Source organism: Pyrus communis, chromosome 4, assembly GCF_963583255.1.
Source record: "Pyrus communis chromosome 4, drPyrComm1.1, whole genome shotgun sequence".
In the NCBI taxonomy this organism is placed as follows: domain Eukaryota; kingdom Viridiplantae; phylum Streptophyta; class Magnoliopsida; order Rosales; family Rosaceae; genus Pyrus; species Pyrus communis.
In genome coordinates this window covers 15,111,017-15,128,428 of record NC_084806.1, presented here as the reverse complement: position 1 = coordinate 15,128,428, position 17,412 = coordinate 15,111,017, and the positions used below count along the sequence as shown (strand labels likewise).

Sequence of the window (17,412 nt, the reverse complement as noted above, 5' to 3'; positions counted from 1 at the left end):
GCCATGAAAACAACCTATTCTAGTACAGTAAAGGAGAAAAGTATTTTTATCAACGACACTGCATTCATCTATTTATAAATTCACAGTTAGACAACTAAAGGGTTTTTAATTTTAGTGAATTTTTGCAAGGATAATCTTTCAATGATGGCCTATAAAATAATTTGTTCAGATTATGTGAAATATTGAAGAGTGAGTCTAGACAAATCGTTGGTGCCGTATTAATTTACTAACGGGTTAGCGCTTAAATGCCCCACCCCCACGTGCAACCCTATTTTCTTAAATAACTCGAACCATCTATATTTTAATTCATGAATCATAGAAAATCATTGCAAAAAAATAGACAAATCTGAAACTATTATCACATCAAATAGTAATGAAGATAAAAGACAATACAAAAAATTCAAGAATCACTGTCATTTAACTCAATGTCATGTAATTTCCGATTTGAGGGACACAAATCGGAAACTACAGAGGGCACGCGCTTTGCACCAGATTTCAACTAGGAAAGTTGACGACACGAGTGGGAGAACAAACATAGAGCATAATGCACAATAAGCAGTCGGCACGCGTTTTATGTAGCGTTTTTGTTTTCTCGGGTAAGAAAGCCGACCAGTATCTCAAATATATATACATAGACAATCCCCTGAAGTGAGATGGTGAATCTCTTTCTTGGAGAGTCTCCGATGGATGGCGTTGTAACCGCGAGAAACCATGAAGAAGGTAAAAGTGTTAGGGTAGTAGCAGTGTCTAAGGAGAAACTTCATTGAGCTTTTCAACTGTGAAATCAACCCAACAATGGATACACATACATAGTAAACTGTTGCAAAACCATTTTAGTGCTGAGAGACATCTTTGATAGATAAAGATAACAAGGAATCTCGACACGAGCATAGGGATCAGACTTCACTTCCTCTTTCCCGTGCCGATTGAAAGGAGTTCAAAGCTCCTTAGTGTATCATCACGGCCGCCTCTTGCGATGGATGTTCGGGTGAAAGATGTTTTGGACTCGTACCCAGGTTGAACCCTTTGGGTGGTGGACAGGCGGCCACTACTTGAGACCAGCCGGCTTGACCGACTCTCGCTGGGCTCACCAGATGAGCTTGGCCGGCTGCTTGATATAACTGGCCTCTTTGAAGTACTGCCATTTCTAGATGAACTACGAGCCCTTTCGGAGTCAGCTTGCTGCAAGAAACATGCAAAGAATGTGCAACTTCATTAGGCTCCATAGTAAGGAAATATTATAAGCATTCAAAATCATTTGAGACTAAATCCAACACAAATGTTAGAAAAACACACGACGTCCTTGGATGACGGGGCATCATCAGTTGCTCTATGTCTCGAGTGATCGCCATAGCCATAACCAGAACCATTCCTTCTAGAAAATGCCTCAACTGCACCTGAGTACTTTTCTCGAAAATCTTGTGCCACTGCTAAAAAAATATAAAAATACGTGTTAAACATTAACATATGAAATGAGTAAAATGAACTGTCATATCTTCATTGAATGAAAATGGTTCATCCATAATATTTGCATAAAACAAATAAAACGCGATAATGAGAACTCAAATACAAGGACAGATAAAGAAAAAATTGTAAGCATCTGTCAGAATATAAGTAAATAAAAATCGATGCATTCAGGCCTTACTCGAGAAGATAACCAACCTGTAGGCCTTTCTGTTCTTTCTGCAGATGGTCCAGGGTTTAAAACTGGTTTTGTACTTGGCTGCACAAAAAAAGGCAACCATATGGAGCAAGAATCATTACCAACACATACAAAAATGAAGAATTTTCCTCTTTACATAGAAAATCCACAATAAATTTGCCTAATTAGGTACTGACTCGTGTTCTAGAACTGGAGCCAATTTGCGGATACTTCAGTATAGTCCAATCAAATACATAGTCAAATTGATACCCTGCACCAGTTATAATCAGCATCCAATTAGGTTTTAATAGTTTTTAAGAGCCAATTAGATTCATCATGATGTTTAAAGAAGAATGCCTCTGAGATATGAACAAAGATTTGGGCTTAAAGCGCCTACAAGCTAACCTTCTCGAATAAAAAGGTCCCGGAAAAGCCTCTTCAGGTATGAATAATCTGGTTTGTCCTCAAAGCGTAATGATCGACAATAATGGAAGTATGACGTGAATTCTGAAGGATATGATTTGCAGAGCACCTGTAGAGAAAAATATCAGTAATTCAAATACATTCGTTAAACAGTGTCAGAAACAGTAATTGGAAAAATAGAACAAGATCACAGAAAACCATGATTTCATAAACAGTGACTGCACTGTTACAACTAAACACCATAACACATAAACGAGTGGAGTGGAAAAGGAAGATAAAGATTGAAAATCTCATTTTAGGTGGATGGAAAGTCACGAGATCCCACCATCTTAATGGTTCCCCCAAATTCGAAGTGTCAAAGGATACAAAGGCATTGACTTCTACAAGATGTAGACTTGTAGTTTTACTGTTTTACCCTCGTTAAGCATATTTTGGTTTGACTGCTCATTAAGGTTTAGGTTTCGTAAAGAAATTATAAAAACAGACTTCATACAGTTGTGATCTTTCCATCCCTTCTACTTAGAATGCCAAGCAAGGGAAAGAGATGTCTGCCTTTCCTCTTTTGATGTATACCAAACATGATGGGGAACGCCTCTCAAGCCACTCCATTTACTATGCTTCCTACCTTATCTATTACTCCTAGTTTTCTTCGACCAAATATGGTACAAAATGCCATTAGAGAATATACTGTCTTGTTAGTTGTTAAACACTGCACATAAAGCAAGTGTTGATACCTCAATTGGAGTTAGCATCTTCTTCTCACTGATCTTGTCATATTTTTGCTTTTTTGTACCTGCTTTCAAGCCCTGCCAGGGAAGGCTGAAACAGTAATCATACAACCAAGTTAAATATGTGAAGTTCAAGAAACAAATAAACACAGGATACTGGTGATTTAAGCTTCTCGGACAAGAATGCAACCTCCCCCTCAGAAAATACATGAGCACATAACCAAGAGATTCTAGATCATCCCTTCTGCTTTGCTCTGCAAATAAAATTAATATTACAATTAAATATTTGTAAAATTAATATTAAAATTATTAGGGGTGTGCTATCCACACACCCCCTTTTACTTCTCACACATCCCTTTTTGATTTATGTCCCTTGATCTTCTTCAATTTATCCGATCCGACGGCCGAAAATTAGAAAGATGTGTGAGAAGTAAAAAAAGGTGTGTGAATATCACACCCCTAAAATTAATATTCCAATAACTTTAAGTTGACTAACCAACACCAAGGTGAGTGTTAACACTAGCATAGCGGGCAGTTCCTGTCAGATTCTTGTTTTCCCTGTCAGAAATGCCACAATGAGAACTTTTTCTAGAATAGAAAACGAAAAGTAAAGCAGAATAAAAAGGGATAATATTTATATTCTGATAATCATAGGAGGTTACTTAAAAATTCTATCCACAATGATTTGATCAAATCCAAGAAAACACACAAAAGATAAGTTAATACATAAGAACATTAAATTGCCCATTGTTGAAAAACCCAAGTAAGAATTTAAGGATTGTTATATAATCGTAAGCCATTTTTCTGTTCAGTAAAATTATAGATACGGTCCTTACAAGGACATAACAATTTGGATGTAAGAACATGATAAAAGAATTATCCGATTATGACTATTTTTGTCTCTAAATAATTCAAAAATTCCAGCAGACACCCCACATGATGCAACCAAAGACGAAGAATGTCCATGTCAGTTAAATATCAATAAAATTTCAGGAGCAAAAAAATAAAATCATAACATGCAAGTCTCAGTAAAAATTTAGCATCCATCAATTGTGGAACAATTAAACATGTGAATTGGAAACCGTGTGCAGCTGTCACAAATGGGATATGACCTTCAAACCCGTCTCTAAGCATCTCTGAGTCATATGTACGAGATGCCAGAAACTGATTTCCTTTGTTGGTCTTGGGGAAACCCAAACTGTGTTGTTCAGCATTTTAAACACTAGACACAAGTGTAGCTTTTTACAAAATACAATAAATGGGGAGGGGAAATTTGAACTTCCTCCTCTTTAGACAAGATGTAGTAGAAACTAGGGATGCACGACAAACTAAAATACTGCAAATATTTCTTATATCTGATACCTGTATGGTATGTGCTTGTGCGTTTGAAGATCTCTATACTTTTTTGCAAGGCCATAATCAATGATATATACCTGTGGCACAAAAAATCCCAGAAAACAATTGTTCAGTACCTGTTCTGAAGACAAAGTGAGTAGTTGATTTAGTGCTGCGCTCACTTTCATTTGAGCTAGGCAAGATGATTAATCTAGATGAAAGCAATAATAAGATTCGGGTGTTCCAGTTCTTAAGTTTGAGCCATCATGAAAAACACTACACTAAACATATAAATGTAAAAAGGGCAGATACTTTGTAAAGGATAGCCAATGGATAAATACATGATATTTGTGACTCTGTAAGTAAATAGTATCCCCCATAATAATCAAAAGTAGTGTTAAGGAAAAAAGAAAAGCCTCATCAAAGATACTCCCATGACAAAGGAAAACACAAAGGCCAATTCTCCACCACAGAACAATAGATGGGAGGTAATAGTCCTAATTAGATGTCTGGCAACAATTTTAAAAATCAAGTAAAGTTAGGGGTTCTATATCGCTTTTGTGGTATATATTCAAGGGTGAATAGTAGCATCAGAACTTGCAAATTTATGCATTCATGCAATAATCACCATGAGCAATACCCATGACTCTCTTACAAGGTCTACTTTTGCCTTATTAGGTATTCGGACTTTTTCCCCATGAAATTCAGTCTCAAGCATCCAAAATCTCAATGGAAGTGACAAAAAGAATCTTAAGTGGAAGGGAATGATTCACAATGCATTCATATTCATACGAAAAAAAATTCCAAAATATCCATTAAAACACTAAGGATGACCACTACAGACAGAAGCACCCTAAAGACTACAAGTACCTGATTAGCTTTGCGTCCCAGGCCCATTAAAAAGTTGTCAGGCTTTATATCACGGTGAAGAAATCCCCGTGAGTGCATGTACTCAACTCTGTTTATCTACAGAAGATAAAGTAGAAGCATAAACATGGCAGCCGTGTTAACAACATAAACCCTCATTCGAAATAATTTGATAACTTACTAATTGATCTGCAAGCATCAAAACTGTCTTCAAAGAGAACTTCCGATTGCAATAGTTGAAGAGGTCTTCAAGGCTGGGACCAAGCAGGTCGATAACCATGACATTGTATTCACCCTCAACACCGAACCATTTAAGATGGGGTACACCAGCTAAGTAGATATAAATACAAAAGTTAAGTTGGCTTTAAAAGTGAACATTCACATGAATGCACAACAAAAGAAAAGAAAAAAAGAAACAAAATAGAGTAACCCACTTCCTCCTTGAAGAAGCATGTACAACTTTGACTCATAATGAAGCTGGGGGTGTTTTGTCTTCACTGATTCCTGAGAGAACAAAAATAAAAAAAAAGTGTTTAGATGTAAGTACTCTTGTGCTACGTGAATTTTAACTACTATCAAGAACCATCAAAACACATCTGAATCATAATAAAGAATACACGATAACAATAGAGCACCCACTCCTTCAATTTTGCATTATGCTTCAAAATTTAATTACCATGGAACAATGTTTTCAAGCCAATCACTTAATGAAGCCCAATTGGATTCTTAACCTCAAGTAATACCACACATCTCAGTAAACTAAAAGAAATTCATAAAAGCACTACAACTAGCTCCGTCTATCTTTCCACTATCTCGAACATCTGTCAACTCTGTTCACCAGCATGAATATCCTTCAGTTTTAAAATACCCAATCCCATGCTAAACTACGATCACAAATTAGGACGTGCTATAACAAACCACTCAGAATAAGGTACTACAAGTAGATGTCAATGCAGAGATTGATAATGAAAAAATTCTAACAAGAACTAGGTACTACATTTCTAGAACTTAAAGTAGCACAAAACGAATACATTTGCTCTTACATGCATATTAACTCACACAAAATGGCGGTGAGCAAAATGCTAATCCAAGTATATGAGCATGCTTACTGTATTCAGATTCTTAAAAACCCAACCAACTCCATATGATCTAACAGTCCTATACCAACTTTCTTTTATGATCAATGACTTTTAGTATATTCACAACCCCATACCAAAGTCAAATTTAACCAATTACATTATCAAAAACTGATCATGTCATTTAATGTGTAAAAGCTCAATACCATTGACGAAAACAATCAAACTTCCCACAACTTTTCATTTAAAACTAAGAACAATGAACGTCCAAGACATACCAGCTTGACAGCTACCTCCTCTCCAGTTTGTACATTAATACCTGAAACAAAGCAAAACCAAACCAATATATTCTCAAACCCGAAAAACAAAGCCAACATTTCAAAAAAGTGAAACAATCAAGCAATGCCACTAAAACAACAATATTTATTCCCCGAACAATCGAAAATTGGTGACACAAATTGCATACCCAAATAAAGCTCTCCGAACGATCCACTACCGATCTTTCGTCCTAGCTTAAACTTCCCACCAATTACATGCTCCATGATCTGAACAATCCCAATCAAATACTATACAAGAAAAGGCCCAAACCACCACACCCCCACTTCACCCCCCCCCCCAATTTACAACCCAGTCCAACACTAAACTACGAACCAAATCTGCTCCGAAAGCCCATCGGCGATCGGACTCAAACTTCTCCTATTCCACTCAACACTCAATTCCTCGCATGCAATCGCAGATCCATCAAATTCCAGCTCCAACAGAACCCCCAAAAGTCCTTCTTCTATATCCAGAAATTCCGAAAAGAATGCTTGAACCTACAGTCCGAAATACACAAGATTGATATGAGACTTGAATATCCAAAAGAAACCCACTAATCAGTGGAGCCAAAAACTGGATTTTTGGGCATTTTTTCCCGGGAGAAGAATTGCAGCAAGAATGTGAAGAAAGGGTTTCTTCGGCGGATAATTATATTCAATTTCTCAGATGAAATGGGAAAACATTTCAGCGTGGAAAAAGAATGGAGCCTGTGAAGGAATCAATCGCCTGCGATTATTGACGGAGGGAAAAGGGAAAAATATGAATTTTTGGAAGAAAGGAGGGATCTTTGGATCTGGGTTGAGGATAAGGGGTTTTGGGTTTTCTGGGAAAGTTATGACTTTCTCGGGAAAATTTGGACGGTGTGAGAAAAGGGGGAATATTTCGAATTATAGAGAGGGGAAAGGGGAAGGAAGACAAAAGAATAGGAAGGAAAATGGATGAGAAAGTGGATGATTGTAAGAATACACATGATATTTTTTTTTTTTTTTTTTTTTTTTGTTTTTTTGTTTTTTTAAATACATATGATATTATTGAAACTTACATTTAACTTACAACTGCGGTTCCCTACTAAACAAAAAAATGTGAGAATTTCGAGTTCGATGTTTCAAATTTGTGAGTCTGCTTGACTGTGGTCATGAGCAAAGTGAAATTCCTCATACCTTTTTTAGACCCGAAAATAATGGATATTCATAACTTACCACCAATTGTCCTACATTTTGAAAAAAAAAGAAAAAAAAAAAAACTTATATTTAACTTTATTATTTACTCTATATAAATATTTTTTTTTTGTTGGATTGTTTTTAATAAGTGGGAAATAAACAAAATAGAAAATGTTAGTTTGGGGGTTGATTGTCTAACTAGATAGCTCTCCGAGTCCGAAGCATCAAATTTCACTTAAACAAGAAGTCCCAAGTGCGTCGGAACTTGTACGAAATCACTATTTTCTAATAGTAATAACACATGCATGTGTAACACGTGTTTATTTAATTTCTCCTTGATAACTTTTTTTTGGGTAAAATTCTCCTTGATAACTTGTTACCAGCAAATACACCTGTTGCAGATGAGTTTTTATCGGGAATGAGTTGTGATTTTATACACATTGTCATAGTGACATGAAATTCATTGCTTTCTTACATGTAAAATGAGCAAAAATGATAGGTGTAACGCCTGTGCACATTCTTTTTTCTCCTAATAATTAATGAGTAGCACTTTATGGCAAATTGTTAAAGCATATACTTGTTACAGGTAAGTTTTTCTCGCAATTAATTTATGATCGTACACGTTATTGCATGATATGACATATTTAATATTTTTTCTTTTGGAATTTTGAGAGTACCGTTGTTAATCCTAAAAACACTTCCAAATAATAGTTGACATTTCTTAATTCTTATAAAGCTTCGCTCACTCTTTGCTCCTAAATAATATCATAATATCGTTTGTTAAAAAAAATTAAAATCATTCAATCCTCCCTACACTTTGTACTTAATTAGAGAAGAGTAATTTGTAACCCTTACAATTACAGATTCAACCCTATTCACGCCTAAGCATTTTCTAACATTAGAAATAACGCTTTACTATTTCTGCAAATACATTACAAGAATTTGAATCATATTATTGTCTTCGTCAATAATTGAACCTAAGACCTCTCACTTACAAGTAAAGAAAAATATCACTAGATCATAGTATTAAGTGGATAGGAGGATTGATTGATTGATTCATCAAGAATTACATGCAATTTGAATTTAGTAATCAAAATTTCTTGATTTGGCATGATTAAGTATTTGCCGTAGATTTGGGAACCAATCATATCGGGACACTTACAAATCAATCACAACGGCAAGGGGTTGTCCCTTTGTCTCGCTTTACTTTGATTGCTTTTGCCTAACTTGTTGAAAAGTAGACAACTTTGTTAACAAACGTGCTAATTGCTTAAAAAATAAATCATTACATGTAATAAATTAGAAAGTGAAATCAATATTTACTTGAAAATTTCAGGTTAGCGACTAATGTGCATCTCACTCACTCACTCACATAATTGAATTCAAGGGTGGCTTCCAAATTCCAATCAATATTAGACCATTAGTGTCGGGATAATGTTATTCAAACGCCTATTTTTACTTCTTATTAATTTTTTGAAATTGATCTTTTTCAATTCATTATCCGGCGGCCGAAAACTAAAAAAATAAAAATAAAAAAAACGTGTGAGAAATAAAAATGGACATGTGAGTAGCGCCACCCTTGGCATAGAAACAGATAAATAGTTGGTGACATAAAAATAAAAAAACGTCTGAGAAATAAAAATGGACATGTGAGTAGCGCCACCTTTTGCATAGAAACAGATAAATAGTTGGTGACTGATTTGGCCTAAACAATTGTTTATTCAAGGGATTTGGGAACTCTGGAATTTTAGTTTTGTGGATCAATGGGAGATGGTAGGCATTACCTAAAAGCCACAACTACTCAGTGTGAATATTTCAAAGACAAGGACAGTACTCCAGTAATAAAAAATTAAAGAAAAAACAGAAATAAAAACTTTCACTACCAAGTCAGCCTCATCCATAGATTATTTGTTGAATTTTGGTTCGACCCAATTAGGGATGGGCAACGGTTATGGTGGATGGGTAACTATGGTCATTTACCCATAACTATTTAAGCATATACCCTCATAATTGTTTACCCGTTGGGTAATTGCATAAACGGTTATACCCATACTTATAACTATTTATAAACAATTAACCATACCCATTTAACCATAACCGCATACCCATTTATCCTTCTTGCTCATTTACCCTTTTTTACCCATCTACACGTTTTTTACCCCATTTAAAGGTATATTTAACATGCATTTCCGTATTTCAATCTTTTAAGTCCCCATACCAGTCTAATTGATAGCACTGTGAAAACTTAACATAGAAGTTATGGAGTATTAGAGAAAGAAATGTTTTAGAGAGAGAAGTCGAAGAAAGAGATCAATTGTATTACTTAACTGAATGAATTAGTTTCAAAGGGATAGCTCAACAGTTATATATAGTTTGTAGGAAACTTAATGATTAAACAACCTCCTAATTAAGTAGACTCACAAGATCATGACACTTGTACAATTGAGATCATGCCACCTGTCTATATGACTTAATACTCCCCTCCCCCCTTTCCCAAACTCAATTGGGAAACCCCAGTTTAGGATTGGAACAATGTTGTAAAAAGGAAGGACCATGAAGTTCCTTGGTCAATACATCATCAACATGATCATGTGTCGAGATGTAGGCAACCTGCAAGTCACCTATTTGTACTCTTTCACGGACAAAGTGAAAGTTTGTATCCAAATGCTCGATCCTGGTATAGAATACTGGATTGAAGCATAAAGCCAAAGTGGATATATTATCGCAATGGAGCACTATAGAAGAAGGAATTAGCACTTGTAAGTCTTTCAAGATAAACCGAATCCAAGCAACATCTGCTGCAGTATTAGCCAAAGCTTTGTACTCAGCTTCAGTAGAACTAAGAGAAACGCTACATTGCTTCTTAGAATGCCATGATACTAGATTAGATCCCAAGAAAACAACATAGCTAGTAGTGGACCTTCGAGTATTAATGTCTGATGCCACACTCAATTGTACCTTGGAGATATCTCATTATTCTCTTTACATGAGGAAAATGTGCATTAGTAGGACATGCCATGAACTGGCAAGCATAGTTGACAACAAACGCGATATCAGGCCTGGTGAATGTAAGGTACTACAATGCACCAACCAAGCTACAAAATTGTGTTGGATCAAATATAGGTTCTCCTTCATTTTTAAGAAGTTGAGTGCGAGGCTTACAAGGTGTTGGACAAGATTTGCATGATTCCATGGAAGCTTTATTGATAAGATCCTTCAAATACTTAGACTATGAAAAAACAAGTCCCCATTTGGTTTATAGGTAATTTGAAGTGCCAAGAAGTAAGCAAGCAATCTCATATCTTTCATATCAAAGACAGTGCCTAAATTATCAATAACCTGTTAAACCAAATCAGAATTTGAATCGGTGATGATTATAGTATCAACATAGAGTAACAGAAAACATCATGATCTTGTGTCTTCACAAATAAACTAGTATTTGATTCAGACATTACAAATCCCAAGTTAGGCAAATAAGTGGTAAACTTAAAGTTCCATGCTCGAGGAGCTTGTTTAAGTCCATAAAGTGACTTAACAGGCTTACAAACATAATAGGGATTACTGGAATCTTGAAAGCCCTGAGGTTGTTTCATAAACACTTCCTCTAGTAAATCACCATGTAGAAATACGTTTTTAACATCCAACTGCCTAAGTGACCACTTGTGTGCTGCAACAAAAGCAAGAACAACTCAAACTGTGCTACGTCTTACAAGACTGAAATTGTCATCATAGTCTAAACCGTGCTCTCGACTATAACCTTTAAGCAACCAAACGTGCCTTATATCGAGAAATCTTACCATTTTGATCCTTCATAATTTTGTAAACCATTTGCTACCTATAATGTTTCTATTAGTGGGTGAAGTTACCAACTCCCAAGTGCCTTGCTTTTGAAGGGTAGCAAATTCTTCACTCATAGCATCCTTCCAATGAGAATGTTGAATAGCTTGTTTAAAAATAAAAATAAAAATTGCTTAGAAGAATCAACAATAGTAAGCACATCAGTGTATCCCTTAAAAACAACATCATCATATAGTGGAGAATCACCAGCAATATGAGTAGATGCAGAAGCAACAAATGAACTATAATCTTTTCAAGAAATCACACCAGACTTAAGTTTAGTTTGCATGGGATGCACATAAGTAACAAGCTGTTAATGATGATCACCATAGATAGGAAAGGCATTAGAAGAGTCAAGGTTTAGAATTACCTCATGTTGGTTTGGATAGTGGACAAGCAACAAAGAATCTGAAGAAGTGGAGAGAAAAGGAGTTTGTTGCTGTGGGGTTTGTATTGAAGCACCAATTTCATAATCTGCACAACCTGAATGTCGTGAAGATAACTCATTAGAAGCAGGATTCTGTGATGACATTAACCCACTTGATAATTGTATGTCTGAAACTTATGTATTCAAATATGTACTATTCCCACTTATTGATGAAGTACTGGTATTAGTATGAGATAGAGCCCCAGAAGTAGATGAGTAAGGCAACACATAGGGGGCGTTTGTTGCACCGGACTATCTCGGACTAGATTAGCTTCAGGGACTAAGCTGGACTGGTTTAGACTAGACTAAGCTGGACTAACTTAGTGAAGCGTTTGGTGCAATGTTAGATTAATAAGTAGGATAATGAAAATAATACTGTAGTTTATTGTCGAAATTAATTTATTATTAATTTCTTCACATAATCTCTCTCTCAGCTTCCCTTCTCGATCTCGAGTCCACCAGCAAGCTGCTCCACTTCCCTCATTAACTTCACAATTTCACCATCTCTCTACTCATCACCCTCTCAATCTCAAACTTTATCTCACATTATTTGCTTCATCTGGGTCAGAACAAAAACACCACAAACACTCTTCTCCAACTCTAACCCAACATTTTCCTTGCTCTACTCACTCAACTCGCTCATAAGCAGCTCAATCTCCACGGCGGAATCGACTCAGCTCGGACTCCAAATATGCCTTGCCCTGCACCAGCGACTCCACCTGTTGCTGGCGGTCCTTGGTTTCCTTGAGCAGTAGAGAATTCAGCGACTTGAGGTTCTGGAGCTTCTCGGATAGATCGTCCATGGCAGTGGTGGCGGCAGGAAATATGAGATTGGGGATTTTTTGCGGGTGATGGTTGGTGGTGGGAAATATGAGATGGGGGATTTTTTGTGGTTGATGTTGGTGGTGGGAAATATAAGATTTGAGATTTTAGAGGATGATGACCATGGCGAAGCGAAGCAGCTTGCTAGGGATAGTCTGTAGATCTTAATTAAATCCCATCGAAATCCACAATTAAGAAGCTCAGAACTCACAGAGGGGCTCGCAGGGAAGAGGAAAAAGCCGGTATTAGCAAGTCCCATGGCTTGGGGAGGGCCTCGCAAAGAACCTTTAAGGAGGCCTCTAGTCCACACGAGTCCCCTTTAGTCCCACTTAACTTAGTCCCAGCACCTATCAAACATGGGACTGTAGTCTAGTCCAGTCTAGTCCTATTTAATGAGGCCAAACAAACGCACCCATAAGGTACAATCACTGGACGTCTCTCAGATGAATAAGATGACTCATGTGAAGATGATGTCTTGGAAATAATATGAAAAGGAAACATTGTTTCATCATGGATAACATGTCTACAAATGAATATCCTTTTCTTAAACTGATGATAACATATTACACTTTTATACCCCAAAAATACACACTGATCAGTTCTTGGTTCTAATTTATTTGAGGTATAAGGTCTAAGGTAATGATAGACAACAGTACCAAAGACTTTCATAGAGCTCTACTCTGGATGAACACCAAATTTTTTTAAAAATGGAGACTGCATGCCTAAGGTTTTGCAAGGCATCATATTTATTAGAAAAATAGCATGAAACCAAAAGTTATGAGGTAATTATGCTGCTGAAAGCAAGGTTATTATGGTTTCTATAATATGTCTGTGTTTCCTCTCAGCAATTGCTGATGGGTATATGGACAAGAAACCAAGTGAATAATCTCATTTAAGTCTAAAACTTCTTAAACATCAAAGTCTTGTATTCAACACCACCATCAGACTGAAAATATTTCACATTGGCTTGAAAATGGTTCTTAATAAAGGCATAAAATTGTTCAAACACAGAGAACACTTGAGACTTATAAGTCAATGGAAATATCCAAATAAACTTTGAGAAATCGTCAATGAAACTCACATAGTATATATCCTTCGACAAATACAACTGGTGATGGTCCCCAAACATCACTACTTATCCTTTCAAAGGGTTTTACTGATACATGTGTACTGGAAGTAAACAATTGCCTAGACATTTTCCCACTTAGACAATAGTTACGCACATGTTTATTCACATCTGATGTATATGAAACTTTGGAATGAGACAACATAATATGTAGAATTTCATTACTAAGGTGTCCTAGTCTTTGATGCCATAGAGAAGCTTTCATAACCTTCCCCATAAAAGCTTTAGGTGAATACTCAAGCAGCTTATTGTAGTTGAAAAACAGTGACTTTGGAATGTGATACAAACCCCCCCCCCCCCTTTTTTTTTACTCTTTCCTTTCATTAGAATGGTCTTTGTTGCCTTGTCCTGTACCTAGAAACCAAACTCATCAAGGATAGCAATTATTATCTCTACAAAGTGTATAGACAGATAATAAACTAGCAGCTAGATGTGGCACATGTAAAACAGTGAGAAGATGTAGATGTTTAGATGAAGTTTTAATAGAGGTTGAACTAGTATTTTTCACTAGAAGACACTTTCCATTTCCCACTATAATCTTTTGATCTCCCTCAAATGGTGTAATCATACTTAAGTCAGCCATATCTCAAGTCATGTGGTGGGTTGTCCCAACATCCATTATCCAAGCTTGGTTTGTATTGAAATTAGAAGAAAAGCTGGCAATCATAGCAATGAGAGATAAAGGTAGATTTGCACCTTGAAAAGCATAGTTGTATCTGTGGTAGCAATTCAATGCAGTGTGGCCTTTTTTACCATAGATTTGACACTCTGGAATATTAGAAGTAGTTGCAGATGGTTGCTCATTCCTGTAATAATAGTTTGGGGTTGTATAACCTATTTTACTACAAATCTGGCATTTTAGTATAATGGTAGATTTTTGCCCTTAATTCCCACTCTAATTAGTCCAAGATTAACCTCATTTGAAGTGAAAGTTTCTAGAAGAACCTAAAAAACCTTCGCTGTTTCTGTTTCCTCCATTAAACCTTGGTCTAGAATTGTACCTAGGACCATTGAAACTATCATTAAAACCTCCATAATTCTTGTTAGAATTGGACTGATTTCCATCATTGCCTTTATTAGTATTGTTCCCTCCATTGTAGCCATTGTTTTGATTGAAATTGTTGCCATTAGACCTCTGAAATTGACCTATAAATCCAGTACCACCATTGAACTGCACACCAGTTTGATTGGAAGACTCCTCATGATAAAACTGTCCATTTACTCCAGTAGTCGAAGTCTCTCCTTGGTAAAATTGTCTATTGCCCCTTGCATTGGAAGATTCTCCTTGACAATACATGCCAGACATTAGAAATAGAGTAGAACTCTGAGAGTCTTCAACAGTCTTCTCAGGACTGAGCAACTATGCATGAAATTCCTTTATAGTGATAGGAGATTCTCTTGCTACAATCACTGTGTGAATCATGTTATATTCAGTAGGTAGACCAGCTAGTTCAGTAACAATGAGATCATTATTGGAGACAGTTTCTCCTGCAGCAAGTAATTGATCCTTCAAATGTTTGAGCTTAAGAAGATACTTCTCAATAATGTCCGCCCCCTTCTTGATTGTATGCAATTCGATCTTCAGATGATTGATCCTAGCACGAGAGACAGTTGCATATCAATCACATAAATTTGTCCAAGCTTCACGAGCTGTCTTACTCCCAACAATATACTCAATAACTTCATTTCCCAAAGTAGCACTGAAGAGACTAATCAAAGCTTTATCAGTTTTGATCCACGCACGATAAGCAGCAGCAATTTCCTTTGTAATCCTATGCTCCAAAGATAACACATACTTAGGAGGGCACGCGTTCGTACCATCAAAGTAGTCAAATAAATCATATCCTTCTAACACATATCAGAATTGAAATGACCATTTGCCAAAATTATCATCTTGTAAACAAATAGTAAGCATGCCAAGTAAACCCTCAATCTTTAGTGGTGTAGGCGCCATATCAACCAACACAATCAACCAAGTTCACAAATATAAAGCTTCATGCTCACAAAAAAACCTTCAAACAGCTTTGTGCTAACAAATTCATTTAATTGTTAAACAGAAATTACAGAGCTTCGTGCCCTATAATTGTCAATTTTAGGATTTTCACATATTGTAATAAGCTTCGTGCTCAAACTTCATCAATTAACCATAAATCAACATGAGTAAAGCTTCGTGCTCAGAATTATAACACATCAACATGCTCAATCACACTTCAACAAGAACACAACTTTGTGCCAAAACAACTATCACAATTCTTGAATGGAAAGTTTCAACTTCGTGCCTCAATGTTTTAACAAAACTCATATTTATAACCAAATCAAACAGATTACGATCAGGATGTCGAACAAACCAGAACCTGATTCTTCTTGAAGTAAAAGAAAGCAGTAAATCGCCATGATGATAGAAAAATACCAAATCTAGCACCATGGCTCCAGGATTGAGAAAAACCTGAGTTCACGATACCATGATAACAACATTGTGAAAGCTTAACAGAGAAGCTATGAAGTTTTAGAGAGAGAAGTCAAAGAAAGATATCAATTGTATTACTTAACTGAATGAATTAGTTACAAAAGGATACCTCAACATCTATATATAGTTTGTAGGAAACTTAATGATTAAGTAACCTCCTAACTAACTAGACTCATAAGATTACGACACTTGTACAGTTGAGATCATGCCACCTGTCTGTATGACTTAATACTGATAATTGATTTGTTTACTAGATCAATGAACGATATTTTTAATAAATTTGCTAAGAATTGAGGAGAAATATCAACACAAGGGCATAAATGCTTCGTAATTTGCAGCAATCTTAAATACCACCATGTCTTTATGTCCTACAATTTGCTTAGGTTCGTCACTGCATTTTTAATACATTCCCCCGAGCTTTCATTTGTAATTTGTACTACTATATAAAGCCACCAACCCCATTTGGGGTCACAGGCTTCACCAAAAATAATGGGATAAAAATGCCCATCAAACGAAAAAGTTCAAAAGCAACCCAAAATAATACATGGATATTTTCGTCATGTAAACAATGTTTTTTATAATTAATTTTTTCGTGCAGTTTTTTTATTTTTTTTATTTTTATAATTAAACCTTACAATGAGCTAGCAATATAAAGCCACCAGCCCCATTTGGGATCACGGGCTTCACCAAAAATAATGGGACAAAAATGCTCCCCAAAGTAGCCCAAAATAATGCATCAAATAATGAAAGTATATTTTTGTCATATAAACAGTGTTTTTATAATTCTTTTTTTTTTTTGTGCATTTTTTTATTTTATTTTTATAATTAGGGCTCATAATTAGCTAGCAATAATGTGATTCAATCAGTTGTTTATTAAACATCATTTTATTTATTTTTAAACACGTTCAAAACATCGTAAAAGACATATCGCCGGTTATAAAAAACCGCGCATAATAATGTGATTCAATTAGTTGTCAAATGATTGTTTTTTTTTTTTTTTTTTTTTTGAACAAATGATATTATCTACATTAAGGGGGAGAGGATGAGCTTAGCCTCACAATGAGCTAGCAATAATGTGATTAAAAAAATGTGCAGTCATGTGTAGCACGCCGTGATTCAAAAAATGTCTTTTGCACGCGCATAATACCCATGACCATTCATTTAAAATTCACGGGTAAACAGAT

General features: G+C 35.8%; 1 protein-coding gene across 3 annotated transcripts; it reads right to left on the bottom strand.

Annotated features, from left to right (window-relative positions):
* Window positions 1-744: 744 nt before the first annotated feature.
* LOC137731304 (casein kinase 1-like protein 10) lies at window positions 745-6,676 on the bottom strand. Of its 3 annotated transcripts, none has more exons than XM_068470401.1 (14): window positions 6,538-6,675; window positions 6,350-6,390; window positions 5,430-5,499; window positions 5,177-5,325; window positions 4,999-5,094; window positions 4,156-4,226; window positions 3,290-3,351; window positions 2,984-3,047; window positions 2,800-2,884; window positions 2,048-2,174; window positions 1,840-1,913; window positions 1,663-1,723; window positions 1,297-1,427; window positions 745-1,182 (listed from the first exon to the last, which is right to left on the bottom strand). In XM_068470401.1, the coding sequence occupies exons 1-14, from the start codon at window positions 6,611-6,613 to the stop codon at window positions 904-906; spliced, it is 1,386 nt and encodes a 461-aa protein (XP_068326502.1). In that variant the 5' UTR covers window positions 6,614-6,675; the 3' UTR covers window positions 745-903. The 3 variants fall into 3 exon arrangements, with proteins under 3 accessions (XP_068326502.1, XP_068326501.1, XP_068326500.1); XM_068470400.1 differs by having other exon boundaries at window positions 1,297-1,430; window positions 6,538-6,674; XM_068470399.1 differs by having other exon boundaries at window positions 1,297-1,430; window positions 2,800-3,047; window positions 6,538-6,676.
* Between the last annotated feature and the right edge of the window lie 10,736 nt (window positions 6,677-17,412).

What these genes read in the sequence shown, in the direction of transcription:
- LOC137731304 (XM_068470399.1), bottom strand. Translation starts at nt 6,613, where the DNA reads ATGGAGCATGTAATTGGTGGGAAGTTTAAGCTAGGACGAAAGATCGGT. An exon ending in AGGAGGTAGCTGTCAAGCTG is followed by an intron (nt 5,500 to 6,349) that starts GTATGTCTTGGA and finishes TTGTTCTCTCAG; the next exon opens with GAATCAGTGAAGACAAAACA. An exon ending in CATGCTTCTTCAAGGAGGAA is followed by an intron (nt 5,326 to 5,429) that starts GTGGGTTACTCT and finishes ATATCTACTTAG; the next exon opens with CTGGTGTACCCCATCTTAAA.